Here is an 18,072-nt window from a genome sequence, read left to right on the forward strand (position 1 = left end):
ATCAGAAGGACCTTGGGGTCCGGGTCCATAGGACTCTTAAATCGGCCTCGCAGGTGGAGGATGCGGTCAAGAAGGCGTACGGCATACTAGCCTTCATTAATCGAGGGATTGAGTTTAGGAGTCGGGAGATAATGCTGCAGCTTTATAGGACCCTGGTTAGACCCCACTTGGAGTACTGCGCGCAGTTCTGGTCACCTCATTACAGGAAAGATGTTGAAGCCATTGAAAGGGTGCAGAGGAGATTTACAAGGATGTTGCCTGGATTGGGGGGCATGCCTTATGAGGATAGGTTGAGGGAGCTTGGTCTCTTCTCCCTGGAGAGACGAAGGATGAGAGGTGACCTGATAGAGGTTTACAAGATGTTGAGAGGTCTGGATAGGGTAGACTCTCAGAGGCTATTTCCAAGGGCTGAAATGGTTGCTACGAGAGGACACAGGTTTAAGGTGCTGGGGGGTAGGTACAGAGGAGATGTCAGGGGTAAGTTTTTCACTCAGAGGGTGGTGGGTGAGTGGAATCGGCTGACGTCGGTGGTGGTGGAGGCAAACTCGTTGGGATCTTTTAAAAGACTTCTGGATGAGTACATGGGATTTAATGGGATTGAGGGCTATAGATAGGCCTAGAGGTAGGGATATGATCAGCGCAACTTTTGTGGGCCGAAGGGCCTGTTTGTGCTGTGGCTTTCTATGTTCTATGTTCTAAAAGAGCCATAATCAGAGGTGGACATCCTAACCTGGCCATCCTCCCCCACTAGAGGAAGATGTTCAGGAGTTGGACCTGGAGCCAATCCATTTGCTGAGACAAGGTTGGAGGAAGTCACTGGGGTAGTGAATTATGATGCCAGGTTGGAAAGATTTCAAACACCAGATAATGATTCAACCTCACTCTAGTCCTTTTATCCTAGCAATACCCTTATAGACACAAAATACCCAGTGAAGATTTACCATCATCTCAACACCAAGGCTTGGGCTGTTCAATTTCTGGAAGTTCAGTAGATACTCTTCTTCAATTGGTATTCCTCCCTGAGACACCCAAAAACCGCCCTCCACATTCACTATTAGTTTAACTTCAAAGCAAACACATGAGAAACACAGTTCCTCGGCAGTCTGCAGGATTTCTTCCTAGAGAGTTTAAACTTTCCGATTGAGACTCTTTGGTACACTCACATTAATTGCTGAAAGGGCCTTCTCTTTTTCTGTGTCTTTGAACCCCTGTTCCCCAACAGCTTCATTGAACCACTAACTTCTTGGTAATCCATCTCTTCACTTCAAGAGCTGTAAAAGGTCCCATGGCACTATTTGAAGATGAGCTGGGGAATTTTGCACGGTCAATATTATTCCTCAATATTATTCCTCAATCAACATCACAAAAACAAACTATCACTGGAGCAAGCTGCAAAACTCCACTGGAGCAAGCTGAGAGGGAGTGATTGGAGGCAGCAGTGCTGGTGAGAGATTAATTGAATTGTTTATTTATTTAATTAGTCAGCTAGTGTGTGTTTTTTTTTGGCCTTTACTTTTGCAGTTGTATTTTAAGTTTAAAGTGAAAACTGGAAGTGGGCTGCTAAGGAGTCTGGGAAGGGTTTTTTAAGCGCGTGAAGTATAAAAGGTAGGCTGCAGTATACAGCGGGCAGCGTCGGGAGCGGGCAGTGGAGTGAGTGGGAAGCAGAGTGTGAGCTATAAGGCTTTGGCTCACAGGGCTTCGGCAGAAAGGGCGAGCAGGGGTGAGTTTAATTAATTCTTGCTGTTTCTACCTGGTACTGGCAAGGTATCTAGAGGGGATGGGTGTGCAGGCAGTGCTATGTTCCTCTTGCACTATGTTTGAGGTGAGGGACGATGACAGTGTCCCTGCTGATTACATCTGTGGGAAGTGCACCCATCTGCAGCTCCTCCAAAACCGTGTTAGGGAACTGGAGCTGGAGTTGGATGAACTTAGGATCATTAGGGACGCAGAGGTGGCCATAGACAGAAGCTTTAAGGATACAGTTACTCCGAGGAATGAAAACAGATGGGTGACGGTGAGAGGGGCTGGGAGGAAGCAGTCCGTGCAGGGATCCCCGGTGGTTGTTCCCCTTAGCAACAAGTATTCCGCTTTGGATACGGTTGAGGGGGATGACATACCAGTGGTGAGCCGCAGTGAGAGGATCTCCAGCACTGTGTCCATCTCTGTGGCTCGGGAGGGTAAGGGGCAGAGCGGGAGGGCAATAGTAATTGGGGTCTCATTAGTTAGAGGGATAGATAGGAGGTTCTGTGGCAGCAAAAGAGACTCACGGATGGTATGTTGCCTACCGGATGCCAAGGTCCGTGACGTCTCAGACCGTGTTTTCCGGATTCTGAAGGGGGAGGGGAAACAGTCACAAGTCGTGGTACACATTGGTACCAATGACATAGGTAAGAGAAGGGACGGGGATTTAAAGCAGGAATTTCTGGAGCTGGGCTGGAAGCTGAGAGCCAAGACGAAACATGTGGTCATCTCTGGTACGTTGCCGGTGCCACGTGATTGCGAGTTGAGGAACAGGGAGAGAGTGCAGTTAAACATGTGGTTGCAGGGATGGTGTAGGAGGGAGAGTTTCAGATACGTGGATAATTGGAACACATTCTGGGGAAGGTGGGACCTGTGCAAACAGGACGGGGTGCACCTGAACCAGAGGGGCACCAATATCCAAGGAGGGAAATTTGTTACGGCTCTTCAGGGGGGTTTAAACTAATTTGTCAGGGGAGTGGGAAAAGGAGTTGTAGTCCAGAAGTCAGTGAGGGTGGTGAGGTATTGGGGAAGGTATCAGGGTCAAGGGTGGGTACCGGTAGACAGGAAGGTGGGTTGAAGTGTGTCTACTTCAATGCAAGGAGCATCCGGAACAAGGTAGATGAACTTGGGGCGTGGATTGGTACTTGGGACTACGATGTTGTGGCCAAGGACAGGAATGGTTGTTGGACGTTCCGGGGTATAGATATTTTACTAAGTGTAGGGAAGCTGGTAAAAGAGGTGGAGGAGTGGCATTGTTAATCAAGGATAGTTTAACGGCTGCGGAAAGGCACTTCGAGGGGGATCTGCACACTGAGGTAATATGGGCTGAGGTTAGAAATAGGAAAGGAGCGGTCACGTTGTTAGGAGTTTACTATAGGCCCCCAAATAGTAATAGAGATGTGGAGGAAGAAATTGCTAAGCAGATTATGGATATGTGTAGGGGTCACAGGGAAGTTGTCATGGGGGACTTTAACTTTCCAAATATTGATTGGAACCTTTGTAGGTCAAATAGTTCGGATGGGGCAGTTTTTGTGCAGTGTGTACAGGAGGGTTTCCTGACACAATATGTGGATAGGCTGACAAGAGGTGAGGCCACATTGGATTTGGTACTGGGAAATGAACCGGGCCAAGTGTTAGATTTGGTTGTGGGGGAGCACTTTGGAGATAGTGACCACAATTCGGTGTCTTTTGTTATTGCAATGGAGAGGGATAGGGCCATACGGCAGGGCAAGGTTTACAATTGGGGGAGAGGTAATTATGATGCGATTAGGCAAGAATTAGGGGGCATAAGTTGGGAACAGAAACTGTCAGGGAAAGACACTAATGAAAAGTGGAACTTTTTCAAGGAACAAATACTGGATATCCTTGATAGGTATGTCCCTGTCAGGCAGGGAGGAAATGGCCGAGTGAGGGAACCATGGTTCACAAAAGAGGTGGAATGTCTTGTGAAAAGGAAGAGGGAAGCTTATGTAGGGATGAGGAAACAAGGTTCAGATGGCTCGATTGAGGGTTACAAGTTAGCAAGGAATGAGCTGAAAAAGGGGCTTAGGAGAGCTAGGAGGGGACACGAGAAGTCCTTGGCGGGTCGGATCAAAGAAAACCCCAAGGCTTTTTACTCTTATGTGAGGAATAAAAGAATGACCAGGGTGAGGTTAGGGCCGGTCAAGGACAGTAGTGGGAACTTGTGTATGGAGTCAGTAGAGATAGGCGAGGTGATGAATGAATACTTTTCTTCAGTGTTCACCAAGGAGAGGGGCCATGTTTTTGAGGAAGAGAAGGTGTTACAGGCTAATAGGCTGGAGGAAATAGATGTTCGGAGGGAGGATGTCCTGGCAGTTTTGAATAAACTGAAGGTCGATAAGTCCCCTGGGCCTGATGAAATGTATCCTAGGATTCTTTGGGAGGCAAGGGATGAGATTGCAGAGCCTTTGGCTTTGATCTTGGGGTCCTCGCTGTCCACGGGGATGGTGCCAGAGGACTGGAGAATGGCGAATGTTGTTCCTCTGTTTAAGAAAGGGAATAGAAATGACCCTGGTAATTATAGACCGGTTAGTCTTACTTCGGTGGTTGGTAAATTGATGGAAAGGGTCCTTAGAGATGGGATTTACGACCATTTAGAAAGATGCGGATTAATCCGGGATAGTCAGCACAGATTCATGAAGGGCAAGTCGTGCCTCACAAATTTGATAGAATTTTTTGAGGAGGTAACTAAGTGTGTTGATGAAGGTAGGGCAGTTGATGTCATATACATGGATTTTAGTAAGGCGTATGATAAGGTCCCCCATGGTCGGCTTATGATGAAAGTGAGGAGGTGTGGGATAGAGGGAAAGTTGGCCGATTGGATAGGTAACTGGCTGTCTGATCGAAGACAGAGGGTGGTGGTGGATGGAAAATTTTTGGATTGGAGGCAGGTTGCTAGCGGAGTGCCGCAGGGATCAGTGCTTGGTCCTCTGCTCTTTGTGATTTTTATTAATGACTTAGAGGAGGGGGCTGAAGGGTGGATCAGTAAATTTGCTGATGACACCAAGATTGGTGGAGTAGTGGATGAGGTGGAGGGGTGTTGTAGGCTGCAAAGAGACATAGATAGGATGCAAAGCTGGGCTGAAAAATGGCAAATGGAGTTTAACCCTGATAAATGTGAGGTGATTCATTTTGGTAGGACTAATTTAAATGTGGATTACAGGGTCAAAGGTAGGGTTCTGAAGACTGTGGAGGAACAGAGAGATCTTGGGGTTCATATCCACAGATCTCTAAAGGTTGCCACTCAAGTGGATAGAGCTGTGAAGAAGGCCTATAGTGTGTTAGCTTTTATTAACAGGGGGTTGGAGTTTAAGAGCCGTGGGGTTATGCTGCAACTGTACAGGACCTTGGTGAGACCACATTTGGAATATTGTGTGCAGTTCTGGTCACCTCACTATAAGAAGGATGTGGAAGCGCTGGAAAGAGTGCAGAGGAGATTTACCAGGATGCTGCCTGGTTTGGAGGGTAGGTCTTATGAGGAAAGGTTGCGGGAGCTAGGGCTGTTCTCTCTGGAGCGGAGGAGGCTGAGGGGAGACTTAATAGAGGTTTATAAAATGATGAAGGGGATAGATCGAGTGAACGTTCAAAGACTATTTCCTCGGGTGGATGGAGCTATTACAAGGGGGCATAACTATAGGGTTCGTGGTGGGAGATACAGGAAGGATATCAGAGGTAGGTTCTTTACGCAGAGAGTGGTTGGGGTGTGGAATGGACTGCCTGCAGTGATAGTGGAGTCAGACACTTTAGGAACATTTAAGCAGTTATTGGATAGGCACATGGAGCACACCAGGATGATAGGGAGTGGGATAGCTTGATCTTGGTTTCAGATAAAGCTCGGCACAACATCGTGGGCCGAAGGGCCTGTTCTGTGCTGTACTGTTCTATGTTCTATGTTCTATCGAATCACTATCACATTGCTGTTTGAGGGATTTTGCTGTGTACAATTTGGTTGGCAACTTTCCTACATTACAAAAATGATTATAATTCATTGGGTACAAAGTGCTTTGGGATGCACTGAGTTTGTAAAACATGCTATATATCCTTTAATTAACCACTGGACCACAACAATTTAAAATTAATTATTTAGTTTTATTAGCAGGCACAAAACTAACGTAGTACAAAGCATAAGTTAAAAAGTATATGGGTAAGGAATGTATGCAAATAATAATCTAAATATCATACAGTGAATCAGTTGATACTTCGTTCACACACTTTTTGCTTTTCTCTTTCATTTACAGCCACCAAGTGTTACTTACTTTAATTTGACATCTCTTTTTTTGCACAATACTGTTCTGTTCTATAGTACATATTTATTTTACATTATCAGATCTCAAGAATTTGTTCTGTAAAACTACTGATTTTGATGAAAGCAGATAGACTTAATAATTTCTGATTATACCACTTCCCATGATTAGATACTGTACTATACAATGGATCAAATTAACACTCAACATTTGAATGAAAAGATCTAATTTTTAATTAGTCTAAATATACAAATGATCAGTCAATGCCGCCTCACAGTGCCAGGTTCGATTCCCAGCTTGGGTCACTGTCTGTGTGGAGTCTACACGATCTCCCCGTGTTTCCTCCAGGTGCTCTGGTTTCCTCTCACAGTCCGAAAGTTGTGCTGGTTAGGTGCATTGACCGTGCTAAATTCTCCTGAACAGGCACCGGAGTGTGGTGACTAGGGAATTTTCACAGTAACTTCATTGAAATGTTAATGTAAGCCTACTTGTGACACTAATAAATACACTTGAAACTTTAATCAATTTCTCACAGTATGTTGGAATTTGCACATTGAATGAAGAATATGTTTTCTAAATCCAACTCAATGACAGTTATAGCATTTTCAGGTAGCTAAGTATGGCATTTCTAGGTGAATTTCTAGGGGAATTTCACAGTAACTTCATTGCAGTGTTAATGTAAGCCTTACTTGTGATTAATAAATAAACTTTTAATTTTACTTTCGCATTAATTTTTTCTTACATGCTATTTTGCAGGTTTGAAATTTGTGTAATTAATTTATAAATGTTGCTTCTGCCATCCCTTAAAAGTAAAATTCCTCGGTTAGAACTATTCCAAGGCTTGGATTTAACAGCGCTACTTAATCCCCACCTGCTCTGGCTAAAAGGTTGGGTGGCTGTGGGTGGGGAATCTACACCATGATCTCCTGCAGCAGATTAACACTGTGAGCAGCATTAAGTGGTTGAATGCTGCCGGCTCTATATACCAAGCAGCACCACCAGGAGCGATGGCCACATCTGGGACTGCAGGCAGTTCACCACGCCATGCCAAGCTGGCTAGCCCTGGTGAAGGGACCCATTGGTAGAGTGGGGAGGGTGTTGGAAGTGGGTGAGGGTGTGAGTTTGTGGGTGGTGGGGTTTGAGAATCCAGGGGAGGATTAAGATTGCAGAGTTGGGGGGGGGGGGGTGGAATGGGTGGGGCTGGGGAATGGAAATGACCTTGTGTGCTTCTGTTGAGTCCAGGAGGCTGGCAATGGAGTCCTTCTCCCCCTTGCCTGAAACCAGGCAGTGCAGCTAAAGCTGTGGGATGAGGTCCTTAAGTGGCCATTAATTCTCAAGGTTAATTAGGGATGGGCAATAAATACTAGCCTAGCCAGCAACACCTACATGCCACAAATTAATTTTTTAAAAGGCCTTAATAAGGTCCTCAATAAACCCAAAGGTGAGCATGCTGCCCAAAGGCACCCCTGTCCCCCATTTAATTGCAGTGGGATTGGGGGGGTGGTGGTGGGGGGGGCGGGGGGGGGGGGGGGGGGGGTGGTGAGTGCTAGGACTGACGTGTAGATGGCAGGAGCAAAGCCTGTTGGATTTTACTTGCCCTCCTCCCTGCATCCCATCTTCGAACCTATCGGTGAGGGGACATCTTACCCAGCCCCAAGGGACTAATGATTCATAAATTCCTCAAAATTAGAAAAAATACTCAAAAGTGGTCGTAGAACAGAAGAAAAAAGAATATCACATGATTTTGGGAAGAAGTTACATTTTGACAAATGTTTCTTAACTTTGAGACGTTTGTGATAAATCAAGTTGGACTCTCTTCAGTCAATTACCAACATTTGAGGAACATTCCAAACAATGAATTGGGTGAATGAACATGAGTGGTAACTTTAAGGTTTTACTTTGAACATGATACCCAGTAAAGATAAACAATAATTTCACAATCCATTTTTTTAGCTGTAAAGCTACCAGAGTGTATGAGATTCAGATAGCTTCCTCAGTTCTGGGTGTAGAATCAGCCCTTATTCTGTGATTCTATCTGGGGAGTTGTTTAGCCCTGCATTTACCTCTGAGTAGGGTTAACTCCCTGGTCTAATTAAGAAATGCCATTCACAGGAAATGCTGATCAGGAAAACACAGACCTGCATCCCAGATTTTCCATCCAGTTAAATTAACAAACAGAAAAGCCGGGCAAGCGGCCCCTAGTTTTCTGTCCAATACACCTCATGAGCATTGAATCTTGCAAGGCGGACTGAGCCAGGGTATCAACCTTATTGCATCTGCAAATGCTGTCTGAGTGGATTTGTGAAGGAACTACCAGGCTCGTTTTCATTGCATTTTCATCTGGCAGTAAGTATTGCAGACAGCTAAAACCATTATGACAGCAGCAGTAAAGGAGCACAATTACTCGAGGAGACCTACCGTCACCTCACTACCCCACACTAAGTATCCCTTCCCATATCTCCACTAATCAAAAACACTCCTGCAAATATCGATGGTCTAGCCACAGTTCAGAATCCTGGGCCATTTCGCTCCCCTCCACACTATTCTCACTGCTCGCTTGTATCATCGGGTAACAGCAATTAATGGCCCAAAGAGGTTGCAAATGGAAACAAAGAGCTCAGCACAGGCCTCCTGTTTAAGTGTTAATATAGCTGAGAATCAAAACAAATACATTTGTGCTATTGGGCTGACAGACTGGCAATTGGAAAAGGCCCAACCAATCACTAAGAAACCATCAATGACATAAGCTGAATTCTTGTGATGAAAAATGTGTTTATTATTGCCTTACACACTTGACTTTCCACCTTCTGTTATGGTACCACTCAGGTGGTTTTGACCATCTTGAGTTTTTACTGTGGGTTGCTTTTCATCTATTTCTTTCAAATGGTATTTCCTCCTGTAGTAAATTTGTGATATCAAAGTGATGATAAACATCTCCATTATGACAAGCTGCTGATTCATATCTGCAAAAGATAGAGCTATAATTAGCTAATTGAGTGGCTTGGCATTTAAGCAAAAGATTTCTATTAATTAGAATGGAGGTTGCCTTGGCAATTTGTGCATAAGTCTCAATAAATCTTTAAGTGATATTGTGAGGCTTTGTTGTTAGTGAGCTAGTGGTGAGGACTGGCTACAATGTTACAGCCTAATTTCTGACTTGACATGAAAGCGAAAGAGGCCTTGCATTAATAAAACAAAGTCCTGCTTACACAGTGAATCTGTCAAAAAAATTAATATATCAATTTTGACGCAGGGCTGCCCCACATCAAATTAACTATTTGGCAGGTACATGCTTTTATTCTAACTACACTGGACCACTTAGAAATGCACAGGAATAGTAAGGATCATTGCTGTACATCCGTCGGATATTCCTTAAATGAATACTCACAAATAATAAGAAATTTACATGCTCTCTCCTTGAGCAGAAATTTATGGAGAATTATAGATTTGAAATATAATAACATACACATTCCTCTGGCTGCGGGCGAAAATGGAGGTGTACAGGCTATGCCACCTGCTGATGCTGTTATATTGATAATTAGAGCTTGGAGTTGATTAAGAATGAATGAAATCTGCAGAAAAAATAGTAGAAAATTGAAACCATTGAGTATACTATAAACCATGATAATTAAACCTGTGCAAAATGCTTTAACAAATTGCATTTTCTCAAGCTAACCAATTTTTTTTAATGGATTACTTCAACTGGTTCACACAAAGGCAGGGTGGTTGTTATAAGTTTCGGGTCTACCTTAAATATTCTCTGGGGTCCATTAGTGATTGTCAATCATTGTGCCTCTAATTGTACAACCAGGTTGCCTTGTGGTCCGAATTGGATACTGTGTAATTAACAGTTCTCATTTCTGCTTCTCCAATCATTCAAATGGGGGATTGAAACCTTTGGCAAGTCAAAATCAGATATGAATTGTAAGCTGTTTTATTCACAGATGACATGTGAGCAAACAGAATTGCAGTCTAAGAATATTCCACTTAATTCAATCCTACTTTTTTCCTTGAAAAAAATAATCCTGTCATTTCACATTATTTTTCTTTTCAGATAACTTCAAATTGCAACAGCTGCCCCCCTGCATTTCCGCATTCAGTTCTGGGCCTTGGGTTTACATCAGATGTTGTTTTTAAATCTGTTATTTTGTGTGATCTCGTAAAGCCCCATTTGTTCCTTTTTCTTGTTGTCACAGCTGGGGAGAGGATGGACTTGCCAGCTCTGGTTGGAGGTAGTCCTGGAGGTTTTGTGATTTGACATTTGACCACATGAACATCTGCTTATGAAGATCTTTGACCTTGTGTATCAAGTTTATATATGACAACCCAGGAGTTTTTGTTTTTCTTGCATCTTCAATTCCTGGGTCGGAGTAGGTATTTCCACCTCAAACAGCAAATTGGCTCCATAGACTTTTACCAGATAACATTTCACAATAAAGTCAGTTAAAGGAAAATTAAGGTTTTGAAGTCATTATTTTTAACAGCTTAAATAAATCAATAAAATAAATAAATAATCATATTGATGGTCATGTAAATAAATTTAATTATTTACTTTAACAGTGTGCTATTTTCCACTTTTAGAAGTGCATTGTGGAACATGGTGGCAGCCTGGATAATCTCTGGTACAAAATCATGAGGTTTCCATTACGGTTCTCCTTTAGATATGCTAACACTTTCCTGTTGCACAGAATATTATTCATTTCAGTTCATAGGAAACAGTCTCCACATACGGAAATGTATTTTTAGAATGAACAAAGAGTAATAGGAAACAATAATTTTACCATTCTTATTGTTTTACACGTGTGTTTTAAAAGGTTGATATTGTATAACTTTGTTTCTCCAATTATACCACTGAAGTGCAAAACAGCCTGGTAGCTAATACTTGTTCCTTTTAAATAAGAAATAATCAATGTTTCTCAAATAGCTGTAAGGTGCAGAATTCAATCTACCTTGAAAAGGATGAATTTGGGCGTTATCTTCTGATTTTTAAGTTCATCTTTGACTTTGTAAAAAACAATTGAAACTGGCCACAGTGCAACTATTGTGGACACAGTAAGGGAAATGTTAATCCATATTTCAGGTCCACTCACAGAAAGCTGTAAAATAAGAAATCATAAGCTGTTATCTTCATTGAAAAAGCATCTGATTATTGACAGTTGGAAACATAGAAACTAGAAGCAAGAGTAGGCTATTCAGCCCTTCAAGCCTGCTCCACCATTCATTATGATTATCAAATTCAATAACCTGATCCCCCGTTTCCCCACCATATCGCTTTAGCCCCAAGAATAGCTCCATACCATAAGTTTTTTGTTTTTATTTATTGAATTGGGTAGAACAGATCAACCTACAATGGAGTAATGGTGTGCTCCACTTGGTATATGCACATTAGTGCACAGTGAAGATTGGTAACCCATCATACAGATATATGGACAACAGCTTTGTACACATACTGCTAAGCATTGGGCAACATTCCATGATGTGGCATGATGAAGATGAGAGTTCTTAGTCTGTAATCCGGCATCATAATCCTCTCTTCAGAATGCTCCCTACAATCATTCAGTTTTATCATTTTCATTGAACATTACACTACAGAATCGCTGAGAAATAATTACATGTATTCTTACAGAAAATTTCAGCATTAACCCAAAGATGTGAACTTTGAAAAATGAACTGCTTAGTCAGCAGGTCAGAAAAAGAGCAAGCTTGTCAATTTCTAACCTGTAATTAAAATTTGTCAACTTATCACCAACATTTTTATTTATTCCATTCACATTCTAGCATCTAGCTTAACAGAGAAAAGAGAACGTACATCATCTGGGTTGAATGTCCCATTCGCCCAAAGGACTAATGTGAAGATCATTAGGACCGGCCGCAAGAAAGCTAGCTGAAATGTTCCCAATTTTAGCAAGAACATCAGACGCCTAAAAAGAAACAGACAACATATTTAGTCAGCAGTTTAAAATGACAAATATAAGTCATTAGTTTAGGTCTTCCATTTACTTTAAACTCATTAACCTAGCAAGTGACTTAATTCAGGCCACACTGTGAAGCACCTTGTGATGCTTTTTGGAAAGAAAAGGAAACATTTGCATTTATTGATTTCATTCCATGGCCTCAAGACATCTCAAAACACTTTATATATAATGAATTAAGTACATTCAATGTGTCGACACCATTGTATTGTAGGAAGCACTGCATCCAATTTGTGTACATCATCCTGTGTGGAGCATTCTATTAACATACCATTAAAAATATTCTTTGGAGTGACAGAACACTAACCAATATATTTCTACATATCACGAGGCCATAGTAAAGTAGCCACCGTGAACTGTACAAGATTGGAATCTGTTGATTTTCCCAGATTAACCAACTGTACACATCATTTGAGTATAACCAGGAGCCTGCCATAAATAATGCTATGTCAGAAGAACCCGTCTTTACAACTCTGTAACATATCAGTGCATGAGGGGGCTCCACGTCATGGCTTACAGATGTAATGAAATTTTGGCACGGATTTTACAAGGCCTCATGGGAGCATGATGGAAGGCCAATAAAGGGCTACTTAAAGGGCTCTTTCTGACACCATTGATATATTATCTGGTAGCCTTCTTGCAGACTTGTACGGGGAAGTGGGGGGGGGGGGGGGGGTGACCCTTCTGATTGGAAATCCTGTGGACCATAAAGGGCCCTCACCCTCTCCTGCCACCCCCACTGAAAAACACCTCTCCCACCCTCATGAGTGAATCTACCCCCTTACCAGGGCCTGCCTAAATGGCAGGCTCAGACAACCCCCACCTAAGTTATCTTATTTCTTGTGGCCTTCTTCTTGGTGGTTGGTTCTGGCCTGCTGCTAGTGGCACTGCTGGGACTGAAGAATTGCCAGCCATCTGAATAAATGGCTGTTCTTAGGGGCCAAAGCCCTACCTATAGGCAATTAACTGCCCGATGAATGTAAAATATAGTTGGGGTTTCCATGGCCAGCCAAGGTGAGATTGGCCCTTACTAATCAGCAGTGTAATGACCACCACTGCCCTGTGAAATTCTGACCATTATTTCTGGTGTGGTAGGAACCTGTCCAAATCAGGAATCAAATATACTCATTATCAAGTGAATGATACTTGGGTTAAAATCACTTCTATGTATATGGACTGGAGAAAGCAAAATGCAGGTAATATTTTAACTTGATTGTTTCTAATGAGGGAGATGGTGGGGTAGTGGTGATGTCACTGGACTAGTAATCCAGAAGCCCAGGTGAATTCTCTCAAGGCATGAGTTTGAATCCCACCATGGCAGCTGATGAAATTTGAATCCAGTTAATAAATCAGGAACATAAAGCTAGTGTCCATAAAATCATCATCGATTGTTATAAACACCAATCAGTTTCACTAATGTCCTTTAGGGCAGGAAATGTGTCATCTTTACCTGATCTGGCATGCTTGTGACTCCAGAGCCACAGCAATATGGTCAACATTGAGAAAAAAAAGTGAGAAAGCCTCTCAGTTCAAGGACAATTCAGGATGGACAACAAATGCTGGCCCTGACAGCAAAGATCATATCCCAGAAAGAATAAAAGTAATCTCTTCTGGAAAGTCCATTGTATGTGAATATTAGGTGAATATAGGATCAAGGTTTATGTGATACTCTCCTTGAGTGAATATTCTATTAATATTCAGCATCTATACTTACAGATGAAAAATGATCAGAGGGTGGTGGTTGATGGGAAATGTTCATCCTGGAGTTCAGTTACTAGTGGTGTACCACAAGGATCTGTTTTGGGGCCACTGCTGTTTGTCATTGTTATAAATGACCTGGATGAGGGCGTAGAAGGATGGGTTAGTAAATTTGCAGATGACACTAAAGTCGGTGGAGTTGTGGACAGTGCGGAAGGATGTTGCAGGTTACAGAGGGACATAGATAAGCTGCAGCGCTGGGCTGAGAGGTGGCAAATGGAGTTTAATGTGGAAAAGTGTGAGGTGATTCACTTTGGAAGGGGTGACAGGCATACAGAGTACTGGGCTAATGGTAAGATACTTGGTAGTGTGGATGAGCAGAGAGATCTCGGTGTCCATGTGCATAGATCCCTGAAAGTTGGCACCCAGGTTGATAGGGTTGTTAAGAAGGTGGACGGTGTGTTAGCTTTTATTGGTAGAGGGATTGAGTTTCGGAGCCATGAAGTCATGTTGCAGCTGTACAAAACTCTGGTGCGGCCGCACTTGGAGTATTGCGTACAGTTCTGGTCGCCGCATTATAGGAAGGATGTGGAAGCATTGGAAAGGGTGCAGAGGAGATTTACCAGGATGCTGCCTGGTATGGAATGCCCTGCCTGCAACAGACTCGCCAACATTAAGGGCATTTAAATGGTCATTGGATAAACATATGGATGATATTGGAATAGTGTAGGTTAGATGGGCTTTAGATTGGTTTCACAGGTCGGTGCAACATCGAGGGCCGAAGGGCCTGTACTGGGCTGTAATGTTCTATGTTCTATGATCATTCTGGTAAGATGTCAAAGATTGTCAAGCTTTCAATGTAAACATGCCCTCAAAAAAGAAACTGAGAATAGAGGACTGGATGACTTTCGGATTTTTGTCCCATCAATATAAAGTATTTCATGGTCAAGTATATAATAGATGAGAAGAAGAGTTAAGTTTCCAATTACAAAGCCCTAATATGTCTTCATCCAAACGTAAAGAACATCAGTGCGATCTTCCCATTTACAAAGAGTTGTGAATGGAACTCCCTCCCAAAATGGTGGTGAGGTTAGGCTAATTGAAAATTTCAAAACTGAGATTATTGGATTTCTTTTGGGTATGGGAAAAAGGAGGTTAAAACAGAGTTGTGCTATACATATCAACCATATCTAACTGATTAATGTTACCAGAGAGGCAGTGCTGGGTAGACTAATGGGACTGAAGGTGGACAAGTCCCCGGGTCCGGATGGAATGCATCCCAGGGTATTGAAAGAAATGTCAGTGGTAATAGTGGATGCGTTAGTGATTATTTATCAAAACTCGTTGCATTCTGGGGTAGTGCCGGTTGATTGGAAAACGGCTCATGTTACGCCGCTGTTTAAAAAAGGAAGGAGACAAAAGGCGGGTAACTATAGGCCGGTCAGCTTAACGTCTGTAGTAGGGAAAATGCTGGAATCCATTATTAAAGAGGAGATAGCAGGGCATCTGGATAGAAATGGTTCGATCAATCAGACGCAGCATGGATTCATGAGGGGAAAGTCGTGGTTGACGAACATGTTGGATTTTTATGAAGATGTGACTAGGGCGGTTGATGGAGGAGAACCGGTGGATGCGGTGTTTTTGGATTTCCAAAAGGCGTTTGATAAGGTGCCCCATAAAAGGCTGCTGAAGAAGATTAGGGCACACGGAGTTGGGGGTAGTGTGTTAAAGTGGATTGGGGACTGGCTATCCGACAGGAAGCAAAGAGTCGGAATAAATGGGTGTTTTTCCGGTTGGAGGAAGGTAACTAGTGGCGTGCCGCAGGGATCGGTACTCGGGCCGCAACTGTTTACCATTTATATAGATGATCTGGAGGAGGGGACGGAGTGTAGGGTAACGAAGTTTGCAGACGACACAAAGATAAGTGGAAAAGTGAATCGTGTGGAGGACGGAGAAGATCTGCAGAGAGATTTGGACAGGCTGAGTGAGTGGGCGAGGATATGGCAAATGGAGTATAACGTTGAGAAATGCGAGGTTATACACTTTGGAGGAAATAATAACAAATGGGATTACTATCTCAATGGAAACAAATTAAAACATGCTACCGTGCAAAGGGACCTGGGGGTCCTTGTGCATGAGACGCAAAAGCCCAGTCTGCAGGTACAACAGGTGATCAAGAAGGCAAATGGGATGTTGGCCTATATTGCGAGGGGGATAGAATATAAAAGCAGGGATGTCTTGATGCACCTGTACAGGGCATTGGTGAGGCCGCAGCTGGAATACTGTGTGCAGTATTGGTCCCCTTATATGAGGAAGGATATATTGGCATTGGAGGGAGTGCAGAGAAGGTTCACCAGGTTGATACCGGAGATGAGGGGTTTGGATTATGAGGAGAGGCTGAGGAGATTGGGTTTGTACTCGTTGGAGTTTAGAAGGATGAGGGGGGATCTTATGGAGACTTATAAGATAATGCGGGGGCTGGATAGGGTGGAGGCGGAGAGATTCTTTCCACTTAGTAAGGAAGTTAAAACTAGAGGACACAGCCTCAAAATAAAGGGGGGTCGGTTTAAGACAGAGTTGAGGAGGAACTTCTTCTCCCAGAGGGTGGTGAATCTCTGGAATTCTCTGCCCACTGAGGTGGTGGAGGCTACCTCGCTGAATATGTTTAAAGCGCGGATGGATGGATTCCTGATCGGTAAGGGAATTAAGGGTTATGGGGATCAGGCGGGTAAGTGGTACTGATCCACGTCAGATCAGCCATGATCTTATTGAATGGCGGGGCAGGCTCGAGGGGCTAGATGGCCTACTCCTGCTCCTATTTCTTATGTTCTTATGTTCTTATGAACAGCATGAGACGGCTTACTCCTGTTCTTGTATCCCATTCCAGTCGTGAAAATTTATCAGAATTTTATTTTTCTGGATCATCAAAGGAGCTAGGTTATTATCAAATAACTTCACTTCAAACATAAGTAGAACAGTTAACAAAGATCTTGATTTGATTTATTATTGTCACGTATTAGTATACAGTGAAAAGTATTGTTTCTTGCATGCTGTACAGACAAAGCACACCGTTCATTGAGATAGAAAGGAGAGGGTGCAGAATGTAGTGTTACAGTCATAGAAATCATAGAAATCATAGAAATCATAGAAACCCTACAGTGCAGAAGGAGGCCATTCGGCCCATCGAGTCTGCACCGACCACAATCCCACCCAGGCCCTACCCCCACATATTTTACCCGCTAATCCCTCTAACCAACACATCCCAGGACTCAAAGGGGCAATTTTTTTTTTTAACCTGGCCAATCAACCTAACCCGCACATCTTTGGACTGTGGGAGGAAACCGGAGCACCCGGAGGAAACCCACGCAGACACGAGGAGAATGTGCAAACTCCACACAGACAGTGACCCGAGCATCGAACCCAGGACCCTGGAGCTGTGAAGCAGCAGTGCTAACCACTGTGCTACCGTGCTAAGGTGTAGAGAAAGATCAACTTAATATAAGGTGTGTCCATTCAAAGAGAGCACAGTCTCATTCCATCATCATGGGTTGGATTATGACCCAGATCCTGAACAAAACTGATGAGACCTTTGTCACTCAGTCACCCAAACCCTTTATCAATTCTAAGTTCAATAACTCAGAATGTACAATACGTGTCAGTTACAGAAAGAACAGGCCAGAGTTCCAAGAATGTTTTTCTTGATCAAATCTACAGCTCACCTTGAAATCTTTGCAGCAGGTAAACATGGGCAGCAGCAACAACATGGCCCTGTGCTAAGTCTGACAAAAGTATTTTCAAAGTGTTTCAGGAAAACCTCATCACCTCCAAATTCTTCTATCATCATCTCCAGGAACTTGTGGATAACAATTGCACAGTACCTACAGAAATAACAAAAAAAGTCCAAGAAATGTATCCTGCAAAATAGTTTACGAACATAGGAATTAAGAGCAGGAGTAGGCCACTCAGCCCTTTGAGCCTGGTCCACCATTCAATAAGATCATGACTGATCTGATTGTAACCTCAATCCCACATTCCTGGCTGCCCCGATAACCTTTCACCCCCTTGTTAATCACGATTCTAGCTACCTTTGCCTTAAAAATATTCAAAATATTCAAATACTCTGCTTCCACTGCCTTTTGAGGAAGAGAGTTCCAAAGACTCACGACCCTCTGAGAGAAAAAAATTCTCCTCATTTCTGTCTTAAATGAGTAACCTCCTATTTTAAACTGTAACTCCTAGTTCTAGATTCTCCCACAAGAGAAAACATTATCTCCACATCCACCCTGTCAAGGTCGCTTAGGATCTTAAAGGTTTCAATTAAATCACCTCTTACTCTTCTCAATCCCGGTGAATACAAGCCTAACCTGTCCAATTTTTCCTCATAAGACAACCCACCC

At 43.1% G+C, this 18,072-nt stretch overlaps 1 protein-coding gene across 1 annotated transcript in view; it reads right to left on the bottom strand.

Moving 5' to 3' along the window:
* Positions 1 to 8,762: 8,762 nt before the first annotated feature.
* LOC144506227 (organic solute transporter subunit alpha-like) overlaps positions 8,763 to 18,072 on the bottom strand; it is a 32,451-nt gene continuing 23,141 nt past the window's right edge. Inside the window, exons 4-8 of the mRNA XM_078232084.1 lie at positions 17,395 to 17,553; positions 11,815 to 11,926; positions 10,955 to 11,101; positions 9,472 to 9,577; positions 8,763 to 8,968 (exon numbers count right to left, since the gene is read on the bottom strand). Coding sequence (XP_078088210.1) covers positions 8,790 to 8,968; positions 9,472 to 9,577; positions 10,955 to 11,101; positions 11,815 to 11,926; positions 17,395 to 17,553 — 703 coding nt within the window. The 3' untranslated portion in view covers positions 8,763 to 8,789. The remainder of the gene's footprint in view (positions 8,969 to 9,471; positions 9,578 to 10,954; positions 11,102 to 11,814; positions 11,927 to 17,394; positions 17,554 to 18,072) is intronic.

The sequence above is a fragment of the Mustelus asterias genome, chromosome 17, assembly GCF_964213995.1.
Source record: "Mustelus asterias chromosome 17, sMusAst1.hap1.1, whole genome shotgun sequence".
NCBI classification, from domain to species: domain Eukaryota; kingdom Metazoa; phylum Chordata; class Chondrichthyes; order Carcharhiniformes; family Triakidae; genus Mustelus; species Mustelus asterias.